The sequence below is a fragment of the Vanessa atalanta genome, chromosome 20, assembly GCF_905147765.1.
Source record: "Vanessa atalanta chromosome 20, ilVanAtal1.2, whole genome shotgun sequence".
NCBI classification, from domain to species: domain Eukaryota; kingdom Metazoa; phylum Arthropoda; class Insecta; order Lepidoptera; family Nymphalidae; genus Vanessa; species Vanessa atalanta.
Genome location: NC_061890.1, coordinates 4,000,704 through 4,023,892, shown reverse-complemented (window position 1 = coordinate 4,023,892; position 23,189 = coordinate 4,000,704). Strand labels below are relative to the sequence as shown.

The window sequence follows — 23,189 nt, the reverse complement described above, 5'->3', positions numbered from 1 at the left end:
CAATCTCATGACTTACAACTTTTGTTCTGAATTTGCGATCATCATCTGACAAAAAAAGATGAAAGTTTATTACGTAACTCTGAGCATACAATATTTAATACAAGCTAAATTTAATAATAATATATAAATTAAATCATTTTAATATTTTTGGCTGATTATAATCGAAAATCCAGATTTTTTTCTTACTTTTAATAATTACAAGTACTGAAATCTTTAAATGAATAATTACTTTATATTTAGATTTTAATACCTTTAAATAATTATGTAAATTTAAAAATTCGTTTAAGTTAACTATTAATAATTAAAATAATATACTTGTTCTCGCCTTGTTTTTAATATTTTACTTTTATAATATTCATGCAAATCTGGAAATATTATATTTCGCGTGGAGAAAATATTATTGTAGCACTGCTAAAAATGACATTAATTGAGCAATAGCAATATTATGTAACGTCAATTTATGTTTTTGCTTTTCTGTCTGTGTACAGTTTTGACTTTTGAGTTTATTAGTCATTCATGTCAAAGGGATTGTGTCTATCGAGGACTACATTCCAATAATTTTTATTATATTTTGATAGAAAAAAGGCATTTTTGCAATGAAATGGAGGGACCGAATACAAGAGGTAAGTTGTACTTATAATTTGATAAATTAACTTATATGAATAATTGTGTCTAACATTTATTATTGTGTTCTTGTCATTGAATATTGTGAGTGGGCGAAACAAGATTTACTAAGTGTAAATTATCTTTTGTTTGCAACTAATATCGTTCACCAGGATCATTGAATTAAAATATACAAATGATAATTATTGGTATAGCAAATTTGATATTACTTGGGCCAAATAAATAAAAGTGTACAGCCACTTCACAATAAACAACGAAGAAAAACTTCATGAACTTCCGCATTATTTGAATAGCAAAAGATTCCAATTCGATTATTCCACATGATATAAAGTTAATACGCAAACATTAAAATAGACTTATATTTAAAAAAATATATTATTCATTTATTTTTAGAAGTTACTTATTATTATTATTATTAACAAATTATATCATGTTATGCATTTCATATACTTCAGTAAAATTATCATATAACCTTGAGTAGCTTTAGCAATAAAAAAAAATAAAGAAATATACAATCAATCTTTTATTATAATCTTGATGTTAAAAATGTATAGTTAGAGCCCACAGAAAATAGTCTCTAAACAATCATCATCCTCCATCCTCCTGCCCTTGTCCCAATTTTACTTGGGGTCAAGGCAGCATGTCTTTCACACTACTCTGTCGGACTTCATCTCACAAGTAACATTCTTTCTAAACATATTGTCTTTCACATAATCCATCCATAGTTTCTTTGGTCGTCCTCTACCTCTATATCCATCCACATACACAAAATTATAATAATTTAAAGTAATACATTAATGGTGTTTAATGAAACACTAAATTCAATAATTTTCACACTTTATAATTTAAAAGAAGACAGACTATTGCTTAAGTAATCTCTCCCTAAATAATTTTCATAAGTAAAGCCATAAAAATTTTATGACCTAACAATGATTCAAAATTAATGACACAAATTATTGCTAGCTTATTTGCTAAATATGTAACTTTGTTGTGTATTTTTTATAAGCTTCAAACTTTATTAAAAATAATATTTTTCTATAATCTAATGAAATATATGAAGCATATCTCATAAAAAGTAGACAGATTACCAATGGTCTAACAGCTAATATTATACTTTTTTTTTTTTAGTTGAATAGTAATGTTATATACTACAAAACTTTTCAACAGTGCGTAATAAATTAATAATTATTTCATCTTTATGTTTCATCTAATTTAATATAATTGAGTAATAAAGGCAATACATCCACCGAAAAATTCTAGCGATTATCTCTATAAAAGAATTACTTCTCTATGAATTTACTTGTTTCTATCATTCATTGTATAAACTGTTAGCATTGGTTGTTTTAGTGTGAGTTAGTATTATTGATTTTAATTTTTAAATGTGTGACCCTCAAATGGAATTTAAGTAAATTTGCTAATGTCATGGTAACACTACTACTTATGTTCAGCATTATGTATATCAGAAAGAAGAAAAAACCTTAATATTACTATTATTAAAAATAGTTATTCATTTCTTCTGCTGCTTTTGGTTATGTTTTTAATCCGACTACATTGTATTCGAGCTAAAATATATGTATATCGTAGGACACATCGTACTAAGTTACGTCACCAGAAACCAATATGACGCCTCTCGCACTAATAAACTTATTATTTTGTGATCGACAATAATTTTCATAAGAATCATTTACATTGAGATCTTAAAGCAGTGCCTAGGTATTGTTATATACTAGTTAAAATAGATACAGTACGTATCAGGATCGCGTGTATTGGTGGCGATTCGACGAGGAATGCTAGCAGCATTCCTCGTCGAATCGCCGATTCTTTGGTCGTAAATGTACCAGTCCTTCTGCCAGTGGTGGCATTATTTTTTTGTATATAATTATATGACGAAATAAGCTTAGTTTTAAGGAATTTTAAGTGCTACGTGCCAGGTTGCACACAATATTACTCAACAAGATTCGTAAGAAGACGTAATATTCTAAACCCATGTGACTCATGTCGCATATTTTCCTCACGAATCAGATAAGCGATATAGGTGCACATTTTTCCTCTTACTGCAAAATTGTTAATACTAATTAATGTAATAAAAATAATTTCAAAACTTCGTTTATAATACAAGACACCATAGAGTTACGTGTTATATAACTTATATATAGCTTGATCCGTTTTTCCACGATGCGTTATATTTTCCGCTTCGATTGAACGCACTAGTGTGTTATACCCCCTTATACCCTCATAACGCACTATAAACAAAAGTGGGTTAGAAACTACCTTTTATAATATAGTAATTATTGAACGAAAATGTCTATAAACTTGTGAATAATGTTCTAATATAGTTTATATACCATAATATACCACTACCACATACATGGTGATAAACCCCGCAGCCCCTGCAGACTCGTATGGTGAAACAAAGCACTTTGAAGCTGTTTTTTTCAGGTAAAACTAATGTAAAGCTTGTTTCCATAGCAGAAGGGATAGAAATAAACAAACCTTAGATAAGAAATTTCCATATCCCATGCAATTTGCTAATAGCTCTGCTATATTATGCAGTACGAACATTTCTTTTTTATTTATAATACAACATATTCCTCGTAAACACTTCGATTTACTGAAATTTTACTTCCAAAGTTTCAATAACAGCTTCGTTGACGTACAAAACACAATTTCTTTCGAATATATTATAATGATCACTATGGATTTAATTTAAGAACATGACTATGTTCTAAACGAACTCTAATACGTTTTCTTTCATTCTCTTTACGCGTCCTGCAATCGAAATACTATACGATAAACTATTGCTATTTAATTAATATAGAGCATTAAACATAGTAACAGGATTGGTACTTGAAGATTAAGAGGTTAAAAATGTTTATTGTCTAGACTATTTCTACGTATTAAAACAAAATAGCTTTCTGCCATCTGTACGCTTCGCAACGGTTAATGTGGTATTCATCAATAAACAGAGTGATTCAAAAGGAAAGTTTATATGTATAATATTGTATACTTATTATAGTAGAGAAAAAACGGGAACTTTAACTATTCTAGTCGGAAAATGTCCTCAATTTAAAAGTCTAAATTACCCTTACAGAACCCGTGTGATGTATGTAATAGATATACTAAAACATCGTAAGACAATTCTGTAGATCTAAATAGCCACATAATCCAGTTTCTGTCTTTCACCAAATGAAGCATCGCAAAGTTATCTGACCATTACAATTGAATTCACATACATCTCTACTTTAAATTTTATATAAAGAGTAATTAGTTAAATAATTCTGTGTCTGCTCTTACGTCATATATCATCAATATCAATCAATGTTTATCTTGAACCCGCTTAACAAATTTATAAGTAAGGCCGTTAATAATTAATATTAATAAAAAAATATTTTGCACTATTATCGATTTTGATAATACAATGAAAACAAACATTCTTATATTAATTTTGATTCCACATCAACCGATAAATATTGTACAGTTAATTTATTTTATTATTAGGTAAAAAATAAATTATTAAACCTCATTTCCGTCATGTTCTGTTTTATTTCAGAAATCATTAGTTGTGCATGTTGTCTGAACGATATCGGAGATGAAGATTACGTATCGGCACTCGGCCAGGAGTGGCACAGAGACTGTTTTCGGTAAGAATACGCCAGCTTAATGTGCCCCATATATCGTGTCTCGACCGAAATGAGCTGTCTGTTGTGCAAAAAAGATGAAATAAGGTCGCTAGACACTATGGATTTTTATCCTCGTTTCAATAATGGGGCGTACTGTAATGAATAAGCTTATATATTATATACGAGATAGTCCTGTGTTTAGGACACTACGAAGATTATGGGTTCGAATCCGGGAAAACACTAATGAATGTGCTTAATTTATGTTTATATTTGGTAATCGATGATGAAAGAAAAAATAGTTAGGAAACCTACACGTGTCGCATAATACCATGTGGTATTACACATGGTACATGTACCATGTGTAATCAACATCAATTTCAGCGGCATCGATTAAAATTCTAGTATTCCAACCACTAGGTCATTTTATCACACTAGAGCAAACTAGTGAGTGATATAATATACTAATAACATGTGTAATTATCATGATTGAGTTATAAGTATTCCTTAGTTACGATTTACACTATATACTGATTAATACTCAGGAGTCCTCCGCCATAGAACCTACTTTAACATAACTGTACACATTGCTAGCGCACTACGTGATTATGACATACAAAATTACTAGGTTTTACTTATATGATATATATATTCCTAACAGTTTAGAAATAAATAAATGAAATATAACAAAAACCGTATATATACACTTGTCGGCGCTTCAAACAATACTTAGAGGGGATTGAGGAGAGCGGGGGTGGCATGACGTATACAACAGTCACGACATGTCAGTCCCTACATTCCACTTAAACTCGCCAAACTAAGCGCCTCGTCGAATAAACTTGCTTTAGGCCTTTATCGTTATTTTTTATTCCAATAAATTTATTTTGTGTGGTGCTATTATTTGTTTATTTTCTCGTAACGAACAGTAGCGTGGTACCGTCCGCATATTAATAATTTTGATTAAGTCTAAGATTATAGATTTATATTTGTAATGTGCGTCCTTGTGTTCAGCTATATGTATAAAATGAATCATTGAACGCGCTCGTAGATGCTCAGAATGTGACGCCCAGTTGACGACATGGTACTTCGAGAAGAGCGGAATGCTGTTCTGCCAGGCGGATTATTGGTCGAGATACGGAGACAATTGTCAACAATGCAGCCAGGTAAATAATTTGGTTGAATCGTAAAAAATATTTTGGTAACTTAATTACAATCATTAATTATTGAAATTATTATATTCGAAATCGTAATACTAATTAGCGTGGAATTCTTAATTTAATCTCTACATTGTATAAAACAAAATCGCTTTCCGCCGTTTGTACGCTTTGAGCTTTTAAACTACGCAACGGATTTTAATGCGGTTTTTATAATACTTGCATATTTAACTCGTCTTGTCGAGAGAAGAGGTTTTTGTTTTATGTTTTTTCTTCAATTAGAAGTTTTATATACACCCTTACTGTATCCGAATGAAGCCCAGCTGGGGAGCTAGTATTATCTTTATTAAATTTCCTAGTAAGTGGTCACCATCGTTGCTTTTGTTATCATACGTATTCTTCGCCGTTTAAGATGCTTGTTTACGTTCGAAGCTTGCTTCCTTTTCGCTAAATATACAGTATACACCGAAAATCATTAAAAGATTCTTCATTAAAAGTTCTTATTTATTTATTTTTATTATTTTATTCCATATAAATTATACATTGAAATAATTTTGTGTACAGATTTGAGTTTATAAACTTCCAAGAGTACTCGGATATCTGATAACCGAAGTTCCTTATTTAAAGGTGATAACCGGACCGGTGATGGCGGCGGGAGAGCACCGTTTCCACCCAGAATGTTTCGCATGCGCTTCCTGCGGGGCTCATCTCGAGGACACGGAACCCTACGCGCTACTCGACCGTTCCGAACTCTACTGGTAAGTGTCCAAACGCAACTTTATATATATATAGAAGAGGAACCGACTTCTTTTGTTTCATTTAATGATTCAAATACATTTTTATACTACTTTAGAACCATCGAGCCACCGGTTACTGGTAATAGTATATATTTATATAGAGCTTAGTATTAGTTATTATGTTGTATGTATTAGTTATATGACCAATAATTTCTAAGCTGCAATCACTCAACGAGGCGTGCAGCTTTAAGTAACTTGCAAGTTGTAATATTAGAATTAAATTATCTAGATAAAAAAAATACACATACTTAAATAATGTAATTTATAAAAAAAATAACAGAATACAAACTTTATATTATTATAAGAATATGTTCTGTTAATACATTACATACGGGAGAGCTTTAATTTAAATTAAAGCGAAGTGAGCGTCGAACGCCCTCAGACGTTGTGTTCACATAGTCGCATCCTGTTCGCGAGCTAACGTAGCATTATCGCCCTCGGCAGCGGCGCGTGCTACACGGAGTGGCTGCGGCGCGGGCGGCACGACGCGCACACCATCCGCGTGCTGCGCGCGCCCGCGCACGCGCTGCGCCTCGCGCCCGACGCCTGCGGAGCCTTCCTCGTTGCGCAGTGAGTGCCCCCCCCCCCTGTCCGCCCATCTCGACTTATCCTTGTCGTTACTTAAAATAATAATACATGTTAACGATATCTTCGGTAAATCGTACGCGACTAACATTCATCCATTCGATCCTTAAAATCACTAAACCTCGGGTGGCTCGCATTCTGATTTAATAATTCCGCTAGAATACGATGATTCCGAAGAACTGAGCAGATGTTAGATAGTTCTGTAGTCCACATTACCAGTCGGGGCTCGAGGTATCGGATGTGACGTGTTGTGTGTGTGGGCAGCTCGCGGTGCGCGGACAAGGTGCGCGCCGCGGCGCGTGCGTTGCTGCGTGCGGCGCTGCGCGTGTGCCTGCACCTCGCCTGTCGTAGGTGCGCCCGCTACCCTTCCCCGCCCCTTCTGCACGGTTTTACCTCCCTCTAACCCTCTTAATACACTTTTTCTCTTAATATTTTATCCTTCTAGTTCCTTTTGGAAAATCTATGTATTTGCCTCAAGATATACCTTATTGTTCACATAGATGGTGACCCCTTAAGATTTGTTGCACTGTATTTGCTGTTTTTTTTGTTGTTTTTAAATTATACTATAAATATTTTCCAAACAATATTTAGTGTTTACACCGCGCCAGTAGTTTCGTTTCATTATGAAGCACGTATCTAGCAGTTTTTATTTTACTCACTAACCCCAATGTCTAACAACTCACATCATCAATAATGTAACACTTTGTACACGCGGTTGCATTTTCATTTCAGTTTTGTAGTTTTGTTGTTGTTACGCCTAATAATAATGTTATCAATATTGCGTTCGTATATTTACCAGAGTCGTTTTGTATTCGTTACATTTTTCGTATTAACTGGACTGTTAATTTTGCTTTAGTATAAGCTTAAAATATAATTTTAACAGCTTAGCTTCGCATTCTATGAGATGCATGTAATTTTATGCTGAAATTTTTTTTTTTAAGTTATAAATAACTCAATGATTTTATGTTTTATTTCCAAACGTGTTATGTTTAGTTTGAATTATGTAAGAATTTTTTTATCAAAATGAAGGATCGATTCAAGCTGCAACATGTTGACTCTACACATCGGGGACAAAGTTTTGGAGGTGAATGGAACGCCGGTGCGGAACAGACCTTTATCTGAAATTGAAAGGGTTCTAGCCAGGCCTGAAATTATACAGGTCAGTTATACTGTAGACTGTCATTAAAACTTGATTATACCTTGAGTCGCGTCAAAAACCATAATTGCTATTTTTCAAATAATTATAGTATATCTAGAATACTTATGATCAATTGCCAGTATTGTAGCTTTCAATTATTTTATGGAACACCAATAAGCTTGCTCGTCCTAGTCATTCAAACAGAAAGCGACTCTTTCTTTCCTGTAACAATTTTTAGCAAAAATATTATCAAAAAAAAAAAGAAATATCAAAACAAATGACAGTCCTCTACTTTTGGTCTTTAAATGTTTTTAGCTGACGATTGAGCACAATCCAGACACAATAAATGCCAAACGCGGCTCCATAGACGTCAAAAAAAAATCAGAAGAACTTAAGTTAACGCACGAAAAAAAAACGCCGGTCGAAAAGAATATATTTAAAGAAGACTTAAAGAAAAACATTCCCAATAAGCATTCCAATGACGAAAAGAGTAAAGAAGAGATCAGAGTGCGGAGAGAGAGATTATTTAAAAGGAAGGGAGAGGATGGCGGTAAAGTTAGAGTGATAAAGAAAAGACAGGTCCCGTCCTCTCCTCTACTAGGAGATAAGGAGAGAAGCAGTAGTATGTCGAAATTGTTGGATGTGTAAGTAACATTTTTGTTCGATACAAAAGGGCCTTATACAAACAAAATATATAAATAAAGGGCAAATATATATAAAAAAAGTTACAAAAGAGAAGTATAAAAGATTTAGTAAATAATTAAATCTTACTAACTAAATAGAAAAAAATAAGTAGAATTTAGGTTAGACGTATGATTCATACAAGCCCTTAGTTTTCATTTTTTAAACATTTGTATTTTAATTTATATAAAACAACTTGTATTTAAATTGACTTTTCGGCCTTTACCAAATATTATAATCGGTGGTAATATTAGTTTATCGTTATTTAACAATGTCATTTGTGTCGTTAATAAAAGTGTAATATTTGTAATATCCGTGCGATGTATATAACATAACATCATCCCAGCAACGTGGAGGGCGACGAGGTGGACGGCGTGCTGGGAGACCTCAGCCGAGCGCGCTCGTTCCGCACGCAGGCCGCGCCCGGTCAGGTCTTCCGCGCCTCCGACCTGCTGCAGGTGAGTAGTCACATAGTGACTGCTATTGTCTTGTCTACCATTTCACTTTGCCAAATTATAAATAAAGTTTAAATACTAGTTGTTGCCCGCGGTTTCACTCCTTTTTCGCGACGTTTTTTCTCAGTAGAAACACATTCCGAACGCGCAGTAGATCTAAATTTAACAAGTATTTTACATTTTCTTGGAGGCGATGCAAAAGTGAATCTAAAAGTAGAATCACCTCTGAATCCTCTCGAATAACTTAACAGGGCGAGCTCCTCGGTATGGGGTTTTTCGGGCAAGTGTACAAGGTGACGCACCGCGCCACCGGCGAGGTGATGGTGCTGAAGCAGCTGTACCGGGTGGACGAGGAGGCGCAGCGGAACTTCCTCAAGGAGGTGGCCGTGCTGCGCTCGCTGCGGCACCGCAACGTGCTGCGCTTCGTGGGCGTGCTGTACCGCGACCGGCGCCTGCACCTGGTGACGGAGTACGTGGCGGGCGGCACGCTGCACGCGCTGCTGCAGGACGGCGCGCGTGCGCTGAGCTGGGGCGCGCGCGGCCGCCTGGCGCGCGACGTGGCGGCCGGCGTGGGCTACCTGCACCGCCGGAACGTCATCCACCGCGACCTCAACTCGCACAACTGCCTCGTCCGCCCGGGGGAGGTGCGTGCCCTCCGAGCCCTCCGCGCCGCTCGCGCAGGTACTCGTGCCGTGCCGAGTGTAACGAGTACTCATTTGCTCAAGGAGCTGACGGTGGTGGTGGCGGACTTCGGGCTGGCGCGCATCGTGCAGCGCACCGCGAGCAGCGCCCTGCCGAATGCGTCCCTTCGCCGCAAGCGGTACACGGTGAGCTTTTGAATGCGTCGAAGGCACACGTACAATGCGACGCGGAAACCTTGTTACATTTATTTGTTCTTTCGTATTGTCGGTAGGTGGTCGGCAACCCGTACTGGATGGCTCCGGAGATGATGAACGGCAACGTTTACGATGAGAAAGTCGATGTCTTCTCCTTCGGCATCATACTGTGTGAGGTAATTATGCATTATCAAATGTTAAGATTGGAATTTACGTAAGAAACCACCCATAGATTATAAAACCGAAGGTTTTTTTACCTTCAAAACACTGGCTTTGTTATTTGATTTGTCAGTCATTGACCGCCAAAGAGCGATGCTTTGCTTTCCAGTTATAGGTTAGGAAGCCAGAAGAAGAAGTACGGCTTCCTCACGTACCCAACATTCGAAGAACATAACATTTGAAATAGTGTCTCATATTTCTTACAGTGAGAGTGTGTAAGAGTTAACTTTATTATAAGATATTTATAAAAGTAGAATTTACGTGAATTATTTTATTTGTGCGAGTTTCGTCTTAGTAAACATAAACAAATGCCACCAAATTTTTTAATGAGTCTCTTTCGATTGTTCAATTTTATTATTATAAATTAAAGTCTACATCTAAACTGGCGTGGTTCCCGCAGATCATAGGTCGAGTGTCGGCGGATCCGGACTTCCTGCCGCGACGCGGGGACTTCGGCCTAAACGAGCGTGCCTTCCAGGAGGCCTTTTGCGCCGCCTGCCCCGAACCCTTCTACCGCCTCGCCTTCCTCGCCTGCCATCTTGACCCTGACGCCAGGTACGACCAACAACGCCTCGTGTTTCATCTCTTCTTGACATTTTTTTTTCTTCCTAATCAAATGTTAGTCAGTTTGCAAGTTAATTAATCATTGCTACCAAGTAGTCTATGGACCAAACTCATCGTTCTATCATCTAAGTTGGGCGCAACATGATAGACACTGTTTCAGATCTAACGACGGTTCGATCTCCATTAATTTCAGACCACCGTTTGAAGTAATCGAGATCTGGCTGGAGTCCCTAGTGATGCACCTGCAGCGGCCGGGCCCGCTGCCGCCCACCCTGCTGGCCGACATCCTGCAGTACGCGCACGGCGCCAACGAGCACGGCCACGCCACGCCGGAGTGCTGCCAGCAAGAGGACAACGGCATCTTCTATGTCAACGAGGAGCAGTGTGGCCACTGCGGCGGGCTCCGGCGCAACACGAGCAAAGCTAGTGGCGACTGGTCGCAGGGAGTCATCAAGGTCAGTCCGACATTATATGTATATAAAACTGTCTCGTAGATATCAGCTTAGGAACGGTAATAACGACGATGCTTTGTGTTTAAGCTTTAACAAAAGACATTTTGGTTGTTTGTAAGGCATTGAAAAAAAAAATTATGACGTGGGTTTAACTTGAATGGGTTCGATCCCCAACGAAAGGAATACCTATCGACATGAGCTAGTTTGCCTAACGGAAGCTTTACTTAAAATAGTTTTTTAAATGACGATTCAAAAGTGCTTGATTAAAGTATATTTTGATTCCGCAGTCGGCGTCGCACGCGGCGCTGGCGCGCGCGGGCGGGCAGGCGCTGGGCAAGTGCGTGTCGGCGAGCCACCTGCCGCCCGCGCGCGCGCCCGCCCCGCGCCTGTCGCGCAGCGCGCACGCGCTGGCGCCCGGGTACATCCTGCGCGCGCACGGGACCTCCATCAACATCACCAAGGTATGGCCCGCTGCTTATGTTTGTTACATGATGCCGCCTGTAGTGAATACGGAGAAGGGTATTCGACACTCTGGGCACAAAAATATGCTTCTAGTGAAAAAGTTATATGCGTGGGCCCAGACCGGGCGTGATTGCTCGATTTAATTTAGTTTCTTACATCTCTGTCGACATTTAGAACGCTGAACTATTTCAGGTGGACGACATCTCGGAGTGGCTGGAGCCCCCGCCGCCGCTGAAGCGAAGCAGTCCCGACGGTCACCTCAACGACCTGCTCGGCGACAATAAGACCAGAAAATTGCACGAGGACGGTCATCTGCCGTGCTTCCTCCGCAATCAATCCGTCGAAGGTCTCGAGACGTCGTCCAAGCACGAGGTCGACTCCGCCTTTCCGTTCTGTAGGCATCAGAGCATACCCGGTCACTGTGAAGATCGAGATGACTCCGATTCATCCGAAGACGATTTCTTCGTCGACTCGACGGAATCCAAGATAAACCTCGCTGATATCGTCAAAAAAGGAGGAAACTTTCTGTCGAGAAAGGCCAGCTACGATGTTACAGATGTCACGCTGAGACACGAAGGAGAAAGGAATATCGACCGAGATGATTGCCGGAGGTTCAACATAGACTACTTGACAAACTCGCCGCTCATGATGAAAGCTGTCGAAAATATTTCAAAAGCTTCAGATGTACCCAAACCCGTCGAAAAGACGACATTCTTTGCAAAGAAAATATTGTCCCCCAAACTTAGTAGGTTGTTTAAACCAAATACAGCCGAAGTGGTCAGGAAGCAGGAGTGCGATGAATCCAAAGATGAGAGGTCCAGGAGTAAATTTTTCATTCAGCGACCGATTTCTCCTAGTATAGGGAGGACGAACCACAGGGTCCGACCTGCAGAAGAGGAAAAGAATCCAAACCTGAGCCAAGAAGTATTAAAGAGTGATCTGAAGTTGGCCACTTTGGGCAAACCTATGACGCCAATATTTCGACGTCATTTGCAGTCTGAAAGACAAGACTTTACCGGTAGGTTCAGCTATCGAGACCGCAGATACGAACCAAAAACGCAGGATAAATATAATGAAACCGGTCGAAGCAGGCTCAAAGCAAATCCGGTTGAAAAAAAGTTGACTCAATTAAACCGTAACGCTCAAAACAACGTGCCGCTGCTGGCCCCCGTGATTGAAAAAGATAAGTTAAGTATTGAAAAAGATAAAGATAAAATTGTTCCGAAACGTCGCGAGATCGGGATATCTCGTAGTAACTACGTTAAGTTAGCTAATTTAAGGATTAGCAAGGAACTAGGGCAGGTGGTTAAAGAGTAGTCTAAGGGAAACAGGCGATATTTCGTCTTTCGAAAGAATAATTTAGTAAATAGTTTTATTTAGAACGAAACATATTGCAATGTGGCGTAAATCGAATGGGTGGAATGCAAGAGCTTAATAAAATATAAATGAAGAGAAAAGTTTATTATTGATGTTGACAAAAATATGAAAGCAATAATTACTTTGATGTAATTTCGTTCGAAACCCGTCTCTTGCACGAACGAGGCTTTATTGCAATGTGTATCGGTTTCGGTGCTATTCCGGTGGCTAACTTGATGTTATTCAAGGAAATAATATATTCTTTATCCATAATCCCGTTTTTATCTATTAATTGATAATCTCTTAATAATGTCCATCTTGCCTCTGAACTATTAACATATTGTAACAACCTTAAGTTGATCACCGGTTATCGTAGCATTCAAATTAACGATGGAGTCCTATACATGCATTTTAAATTTCGTTAAAATATTAAAAACGCATTACATAGCTTTCTAATTGTAAGGAAACTATTTCTTTTAAAGAAAAACTATGTTACAAGGGAGCGTTAGAATATAATATTTGAAATATTCATGTATAGACTCGATCATTACGTAAAATCTTGCCAATTTGTATAAACACTAGATATACAAACGTTGAATTGTTGTACTTATACAATTGCTTCGGTTCGCTCGTTAACCAAAAACATGCCGAGCCACTTTGTTAAAAATTTAGTGAAATTAGCGCTTCTATACCGTGTAACCCGCTTTAGAATAGTCTAAATAATTATCATCTCGAATCCGCCATCTTTGATTTTGTAATTTCAAATCTCGTATTTAATAGTGACTTCAATTTTATACAAAATTATTATATCGTGCTTAATATTTTATATTATTTGTACAAAAATACCGATGCCAAAATAGAATAATTAATTGAATCTCATATTAAATATTTTCTCGCATTTCGTAGTACTATAGATTTAGAGAAGTATCGTAGTTATATATTCGGACATTATTTACCATTGTTTTCATAAAGTTTCACATTATTTTACCATTTTCATATACGATTTTTCGTAGTCAAAAATGTAGTATAATATACGAAGATGAATTTAGATACTCAGCGTGAATAAAAATGTAAACAAATGGTTGTAAGTCACAATAATAAGAGTGGTACGATATAATGGAGTGTGTTCGTATTAGTTGTGCAAAATGATAAAAATATTTTCATACTCAGCTAATTCAGTCCATAAGTCGATCGCTAGAAGTTTGAACTGCAATTCCTCAATAATATATTTAGCGCCAGATATGTAAGAACAAACGATTTTGCAGAGTTTATTTTGTATTCGATTCACTGTAATTTGAAATGTTTTATAAATTTAGTGCAAGTCACGAGGGTTAATTGTAGATAGAAGTTTTGGGTCTGGTAAATATATTTTTTATTTAGAATGTCCATTACTTTATATCGTTGAATGTAGTCCAGTTGTAACGGCCGTGATAGTAGTGCGTACCCAAGTGTAGGCGGTGCCTTTTCACAAGACTGCGTAGTGGTCGGCTTATATCAACTTTCTTAATAACCAAACCAGGGTCGGATTTAAATTGAAGCCGTAAACCCAAGAACCGGGAACCTATAACATTTTTTAATTAGCTTCTTTTTTTTTCTAAAAATCAAAGTACTAAGACCTCGAGACTAGAGCCCATATTGCCGTTTCCGAAATCCGACCTTGACCAGGTGCTTAATGTCAGACGTACACATGTCTTATTAGTGCTACAATTGTATGTTTCTTCGTAGAGCAGAACTTGTTTATTTAATTGAAATATTACTAGTGAATAAAATTTTATTAGATAATATTTTGTACCGATGAAGTTTCAAATATGATTTTACAAACATACAAAGTGTACTTAAAATAATAAATAGCCTTTTAAACAAAAAAAATCACGCCAACTCAAATGTTTTTACGTTGATTTTGACACCGACTTAGGGTAAATTTTTATACCTATATACAAATGTTATATTATGATCCAAGTGGCTATACATACGGTTTTTTGTAAAAATAATAATCATATAAAAAGTTTAATAGTATAGATTTTATACTACAAGACTACTTTCTATAAACAAATGTATTATAAAAAAATCCTAAAAAAATTGCATTTAAGTAAAATCGTGAAATTCCGAACCAGATTTGTTTGCTTATTTGAGTGAGTTTATGACATCGTGGTGTCTTACTAAGTGAAATATTAATATATTTAAAAATAATTTATCAATTATTTTGTTATAAAAATACATTACGTGCAATTTAAGTTGGCTGGGACTGAGAGGATTTACACTGAAGATGCGAGCTCGTTATTTTTAAATACACGACTGGCATCTCGGAGAATCCTATCTTAATGCCAGTCAAGTTAGAGTGCGTGTATTGTATATTCCTATGATTGGTAGAACATTATCGACTTCTGTAATACAAAGTCTATCAACTAGGTAGCTAGATTTCTTTAGTAAATTATATTTTAAATATATATAAATGTGTTACTCTAAAGAAGCGGTACGTCGATTGATTTACATAATTAAGAACAAAATTTTAAGAAAATTGTATCTGAAATATTAATATTTGATTAAATTATTAGTATTCAAACGTTACTTGTAAATTAACAAAATTAATTTATTAACATTCAAAATATTCGTTTTAAGTTTTTTATACGTATTTTTAAGGCTGATATTATTCTGTGACACAGGGTGCCATTTTTATTTTATAATTTGTATAAGTTCTCAAAATAAACATTAAATGTTGTTTAAGTGCACCCAGACAATTATGTTATTTAATAACTATTTGATCTTGATATTATTGCTTATAATGAGCAGGTGACTCTTTTTTGCATTTTAAATAGATTTTGTATTCGTTTATTAACGTGGATCTGACTTGATCTACAATAAGGTGAAAACAAGAACACAACGTTTCAAGGTTTATGTAACGTTTAGCGTGTATTCCATTTTTAAATCAACAAGAATCTCTGAAAATGTAATAAACGGAAGAAGGCGCTTTACGCATCTCAATTATCTCGACAAAAACTCGTGCTCATGTTTACTTTATCTGTGATACATTTTGTTTGTAAAACGTCGCAATAACAAGTATTATAGGTGTCTCATAGTTTATAAAGGGATTCATTAATTTTAATTGAGATAACATTAACATATTAACCGCAGTAACATCGACATCTCCGTCTCCCTGCATTCCAGACGCCTTTAGTTGTTTGTAAGTACAAAGAATAAAGGAATATATTCAATACTTTGTTTGTTTCATTGTTTTCCTACGGTCCGATGTTATAACATTACATATTGGACACGAATTGTTGGTGCGAATCGTGCATAGAATTGAATATAGGTTAAACATATAATCGTTTCGATAGGTAAAGATTTACCAAAAATTGAGATAATCTATAGTTTGTTTGTACGCGTTGATGTTATGTGATCACCGCCCATTGACAAAGGCGCTGAAAGAAATATTTAATATTCCTCACATCGTCAATGCGCCGCCTTCGTCACCTTGGGAACTAAGACGTTATACCCCTTTGCCTGTAGTTATTCAAGTAGACTCATAAAAGCACATTTTTATAGTCATGTTATAATATTATGTGTAGTATTAAATGTAAAGCTATCTCCATTATAAATGTAGTCTACCAGAAAGATCCGGCCAAAAACTACATATTATTAAGTTCGATGAATAAAATTTAATTTATTGCATAAATAATATCGAACAATAATTCCATTCTTTTACTTATTACTAGTCCCAATATATATCCCTTGTATGGTTTTAGAGCCCTTAAGCGTTTCAGTACTAATAGCGAAATGACAAACAAAGAATATATCTCTCATTTCATACAATTAATCACGCTCTGTTATTTTTTTGCTTCATATATTTAATCTTTGAAGACTATGATAAGTTTTTAACAAAAGCAGTTCCATCGCTGTATGCGCTGAACGCTCGATGCGCACAAAATTTATATCGATATACAAGAAATTTTGTACTTCATCTCAATACACAGAAATACTAAAGATAATGCCGATAACATATATATAAGCTTGATCGACCCAAGTAAAATAATGCATGCTATGGAGGAAGCCTTAAATACCTGCCCATCCTCGTTTTGTTGCACTGATTGTATATGAATAAAACGCATTTAACCATAAAATATCATTTATTCAAAAAAAATAAAAGGGTTTAAACAAAATGTTAACGCACATATCTCGCGCTGGATTACGACTTGTAATATACATAATAAACACAAATACAAAATATCCGATATCCCCACAACAGTAGAAAGAGACTACTTATAAATAGGAATAGTGCATATTGTCAAATTTGGACATTCAGTGTAGGGTCGAAGTGATCAAATTCACAGCAGATGAAAATTATCCATCTACCAAAAAATATTGCAAAAGAATGTATATTTTGTCACAAAAATTATATTATTAATGAGGTCAGAGTTTAGTATATTCGTGCTATTATTAAAAATACTAAATAGCATAGATACAATGGATTCAAGTTGAATAAGTCACTGCACTTATTATTATTATCGTATATATTATATAAGACATATGTGCGTCAGTTGACCGCGAACGGACACGTTGAAACATTACAGATACTCTTTATATTTTTTTACAATATATAGTGTAATTATTATTGTGAATCGGTGTTTCAAGTGTATGCAGCTTTGTAGTGTCCGTACTTTTCGTGGTTGATTATCGATCTTTCTATAAGTATATATGTATAAATCTTTCGTGTCATTTAATTGAAGTACATAAAAACGTTTTTTTTTTTTAAACATCTTTCTAATAAGTGCAGCGATATTTTTAATATAAATGTAAATATGTGTTATCTGTGCTATAGAAATGGACGTGCTGTAAGTTTAAATATGCATCAAGAACAATTATTCAAAATCTACGGACATTAACGGACCGGATATTCTTTAGCAAATTAAGTAACCTTAATTCAATTTATTTGTAGAGGTAAGCAATATAAATAGGTTAAAAAATTATCTCCGCAATAAATAATAGGTACCTAACAATTTTAATACGGTAATTATTTTTAAGATTTTTCTGTTCTTTTTTTGTGAAAATCTTTCAAGTAATTGTCAAGAGATATATTTTAATTTTACACGATATTTACACATAGGTACCAACAATCATTATTATGTTTCAATATCCACAAGATTTTTTCATTTTAGTTTTTTAGCCTCTGAAATAAAATACGTATAATACGTAATAATCGTTACAATATAATGCGAACAAAAGTACGAAAAAATGTAAATTTTATGATACTTTGAACATATTTTAGTGAAATTAATGTATCGTGGCATGCCCGAATAGGTATGGAACACGCTTCGTGAACAATTGTAATGCTTTTTCCACAAATAAAAAGTAGAAATATAATTTATTACAAAATGGGTCTGCTGACCGTACTCATGGTCACGTGTGTCCGATCCTATCAACTGATTTACGAGTACTTTTAAAGACACATTCATTCTAGTTCGTTTGATTCTTGCTAAATATAAAATGTATAAGAATCAAACGAATTTCATTGTAAAATCAAATCAAAAATCATAGAATGTATTCTAATATAATAAGTAAAATAGTTATAAGTGTTACCTAGTGTAGTAAATCAGGTATACGTGGTAATTTAGATATACGACTTAGACATAGTTCAGACATGTATTTTTCTTAAAACTACAATGAATTAAGATGTGAAGTGAGCCGCATGTGACATTTGAATTATTAAAAAAAAAAAAAAGTTTATGGTCTTTCTATATTTAAACTTTATTAAGTACTAAATACGAATTTATAAAAAAAAGTTCTACGCTAAGGTCTTGTTGTGGCTGGGTATAGGTTGTTTTGTTTCCTCTGCGACTCACTTCAATAAACTACTATAAATGAGATACGCATGCAAAATACGATATGTGCGAATATTGAATTATACATTTCTAAAAACTGTGTACCGTACAAACAATAATAAATGCGATGAAGTAATATAGAATATTATTATAAATACTCTAGAAAAAATTGTCTAATTTGTTATTATCATATAACTACATATTTTGAGAAAATTTCTAAAAAGCTTCATACGAATAAATTTATTTATCATTATTTAGAATATTTATCTTTCGTCACGCGCTGTCTTACCGTCGTGATAAAGAGAAAAAGGTCAATACCTTTTTGTTTTAAATTCTAAGAAATCATTCTAAAATCGAACTCAAAAGTATCTACTATTCCATTTACTCGTTTCATTTAGCACATATTTAAATTCGATCAGATTTTGCTAACAAAAATAAAAGTTAAATTTTTAACGATTTTTAAATATCGTTCTTTTTTTTTAATTCACTATAAAAAACAAAACTATTGATTTAAGAGTTTAGAGGATTTGCCTCTGTAACAATATAATAAAAAAAAATCTAAACAATTTTTATTAAATTCTCTTTTTTTTCTATTAAATTTTATAAAAAACATATATTGCTTTAGAACTTCTAACAAAACACGTTATTTGAATTTTATAAATTTTCCATACCAACATCAAAACTGCAGTAACAAATAACAATATTATTACTCACATTTTATGTATCCATGCATTCTCCACATGCGTAGCACCAACTTACAATACTATATTCGAAAATCACTAAGAAACTACAACAAACTAAACAAATAAGTCACATTAAACGCAGACTAGTCGAGGCTACTTATTAAGGTGTTACACACGACTGATTTTCCAAAAAGGTCAGTCGCATATAATACTTAAAAAAAAGTAGATACTGAAAATTTTCACAACTAACTACGAGATCATGTTTACCTTAACTCGAGGGATATTTGATAACGGTGCTATAATAACTATTATAACTATTTATTGGCACGTGTTCGATTATTCGTATATTAAGAGATAATAGTATTGACATGAGGATAGTGACTAATTACGGTGTGTTCACATAAAATCGCATTACAAAAGTAAACTAAAAAGCCTTTAAAATAACATTAAGTATATCATGAGTAATTACAAAAAAATACTATTGAAAATATTTATAACAACGTCGGACTAACATATTAAGACTTTTTTTGCAACGCAGGCATTATACACAACCGATAAATAACATATATTTTTTTCATAAATAGTATGAAAATCGTTGAGTTTTTGGTTTCCGAGCTATCAACGCGGAGGCGACGCAGCGGCAATGCGCTGCCGCAGACGTGCGAACTTCCCGTGCACGAGGCGCAGCTGCGTGCGAAGCCGTGTAGATAGTTCTCTTTGCAGCGCCTGCACTTCAACCAACTCGCGTCGTAGCTGCTGGTAATCGGAGCGCACCTGTGTGTACGCGACTCTGTATTTACGCTCGATACTACAAATTTTTTATCCAAAAGCCGATATTCCCCTTTTGATATAAAATATAACATAATTTCGCTTTATTATTAATGTTAAAATTTTATTTTAAGAATTATACGCGATTAATATTTTTACTGATATATCGGCTTCCGGATCAAGAGGAAAAAAAATATATTTTTGAAGCGACATTTGTTGCACTCTATTCGCACACAAGCGGATATAGAGAAAGAGGCGTAGAAATATAATTTTTGTTTCATATCGAACATAATAATTATATTCTTCAGGAAAGAAAGAGAAACATTTAAAATGAAATGAACGTGATCGTTCATTTGAAGTAACGTGTGAGTGAAGTTGCGAAAAATGTTATGATAGGGAACAACCTAAGATGTAAAGCTAAAAAATTTGATAAATCATGCTAGCTGAAATATGTAATCTTAATGAAATGTGAATTTTCCCAGAATCATATTTTATGCACTCTGACGGACTCGAAAACTGCATCAAAATTCATTATTACTTCGGAATTAATATTTTTGATAAGTATGCAAACTTTTTAGAGTAAACTTAATAAAATTTTCGAGACTTTCCATTATGCTTAAAAAAATAATAATTTAAAAGTAGAACTGCAGTAAAAGATAAAATTATAGCTGGGTAAATAAAATTATACATAGTCTGAATTTCGTGTGTTCTTAGAGAAAAGTTTGAAATTAATTATTTTTGTTATTTTTTTTTTTATTTTCTTTTCTTTTTTATTTGCGATTCAAATTATTGTTGCCAATGCTACATTACGCGTGTAGAATTTATTATATAGCTTGTAGTATTTAATTTTTCAATAATACACAATCAATATCTGTTATAAATCGTTCTTTTTAAAAAAGTAAACGGCCCTTTCCAATATACAAATATACACTTAAGGATATTATATTATGCTGTTATGAAGTTAATAAACCAAACTATAGATATTAATTTATATCAAAGGCGTCTCGAACGAAATTGATAAGTCCATCAGCGTATATTGTTCTTTTTCCTGGTCCCTTTTTGGATCAGATTCCAGCTAAAATTACGCAAGTACAATTTGCACTGCTACTAGAACAATGAGTCTGAATTTCAACAAACACAAGTCATATACATTCATATTTTGGTAAAGAATATTACATAATAATAAGTAATAAATTAGTGATTGTTTACTATGAACTCAGCTAGCATAGTTTATTTACATCAACACATTGTAACAACAAAGTACATACAATAAACATATCCATAAGAATAGTCAACAATTTCTCAATTAGGCAATTCTGGCAACAAATCATTAAAGCCCTAGTTGATGAAGCTGGCCCAGTTCAGAAGGCTTTGTTGGCTTAAATTTGTACCACATTTAAGCCTGTCTTTTAACTAAATTAACAAGCATGATGGCTGCAGCTTGCACTTTCTAAATTGTATAATAAAGATACCAAATCAGTCTGTAATTTACTGTAAAATGTAATATGATTAAAAATATATATTAAATGTTAATTATTTAATCTTTATTTGTAATACAGAAACCACAAGCTGCTAGCAACATGACAACTTAGGTACACTAAATAATCTCTGACCTTTTTCAACACTAATATGCAAGGGGCTGAAAAATAAACATTGCATTCCTTTTATATTCTTAAATACAGTGTAGTCATTTTATTACATTAGTTATATAGCATTTGTATTATTTAATAAATTAGTAAGCATGTCTGTTATCAATTTGTGTGAACTATGACAACACATTGTATCAATATTAGTCACTAATTGGGGTTGAGTAACTGGGTAGGAACTATAAAACATATTTAGGTGTCATATATATTTTATATTACATGTGGAAAGGAAATATTTTTACCAATTATATTATTTTGAGTAGCTTTATAAATTACATAAACTGGTATATTTACATAAATTAGTTTTTTAAAACAAATATAAAGACTTTTTGTTTAGATTTATGTTAACCATAGTAATCTTTAAGCATATTATTTTTACCACATAAAACTACTAAATAGTTTTGTGTAGGATTTTTGCTAATGTATAGTGTATATTATCAATGATATACATTTACTGTTGATATAACAGTTAACAAAAGTGTATATACACTTTTATTAAATACTGCTTTTATAAGTAGCAGTATATTGATGCAGTTGTAAGACTGTTCAAGGCTCATCTTCAAATATATTAATACAGATTTTAAATGATCAAATAATTTGACATTATAAGAAGGGCATACCTCTGAGACTGACTTGAGCAAATTTACAATGCAGACATCTTGGTCGATTGGCTCTGCCATCTGTTTTTCCACATTGTCCATTTTCCACTCCATAATATCTAACTGTTCGTCTGTGCGTTGTACCTGCATAACAAACTTGAACTAACGACTTCGGCGTAACGTTTCGGCTACGAAATGTATAATATATTTGGTAAGTAATATTTTATATTCAATTTACATATTATGTGGTATAAGAAAAGATCCAGGCTATATATAGCTTGCTGGAGTAAAGGCGCACCCATTAAATAAACAAAATACTATAATATATGTATGAAGTTGTTTTTCTTGCTGTTTGCAATTGTTATACAGAACGAAGCAATGGTAATTGGTAGCAGTAATTAATTACTGGTCAGAGCTCCGTAATACTGTAAAAATCAAATATACAAAAAAGCGGCCGCTTGACCTAAATACAATCCCGTTAAAATGTAATTACTAGTAACATAAAATATATGCTCGCCACTTACTGTTTCTTCAAGTTGCTCCATCGTAATTTGTTTTTCAGTCATGTCTGTTATACACTAGATTTTTTTTCAGTTACAATTAATAAGAAATAAAATATAAAAAGAACGCTTATCAGCGACCATTTTTCAAGACGAAAGATGTCAGATGACAAATGACAACTAATGTTTGACATTACTGATTGATTTCAATTTTTGACAGTTCCGTACATTGAAATA

General features: G+C 34.2%; 2 protein-coding genes across 3 annotated transcripts; one reads left to right on the top strand and one right to left on the bottom strand.

Annotated features, from left to right (window-relative positions):
• The first annotated feature begins 501 nt into the window (after window positions 1-501).
• LOC125071698 (LIM domain kinase 1) lies at window positions 502-16,154 on the top strand. Of its 2 annotated transcripts, none has more exons than XM_047682039.1 (15): window positions 502-623; window positions 4,175-4,265; window positions 5,290-5,404; window positions 6,023-6,153; window positions 6,637-6,762; window positions 7,819-7,936; window positions 8,231-8,559; window positions 8,943-9,054; window positions 9,303-9,695; window positions 9,777-9,878; window positions 9,965-10,063; window positions 10,507-10,661; window positions 10,864-11,125; window positions 11,410-11,583; window positions 11,777-16,154. In XM_047682039.1, the coding sequence occupies exons 1-15, from the start codon at window positions 602-604 to the stop codon at window positions 12,899-12,901; spliced, it is 3,354 nt and encodes a 1,117-aa protein (XP_047537995.1). In that variant the 5' UTR covers window positions 502-601; the 3' UTR covers window positions 12,902-16,154. The 2 variants fall into 2 exon arrangements, with proteins under 2 accessions (XP_047537995.1, XP_047537994.1); XM_047682038.1 differs by having other exon boundaries at window positions 7,807-7,936.
• Window positions 16,155-18,000: 1,846 nt separating this feature from the next.
• Window positions 18,001-23,118, bottom strand: LOC125071984. The gene is made up of 3 exons (XM_047682437.1): window positions 22,977-23,118; window positions 22,474-22,596; window positions 18,001-20,213 (listed from the first exon to the last, which is right to left on the bottom strand). Exons 1-3 carry the CDS (start codon window positions 23,016-23,018, stop codon window positions 20,058-20,060), a joined length of 321 nt encoding a protein of 106 aa, XP_047538393.1. The 5' UTR covers window positions 23,019-23,118; the 3' UTR covers window positions 18,001-20,057.
• Between the last annotated feature and the right edge of the window lie 71 nt (window positions 23,119-23,189).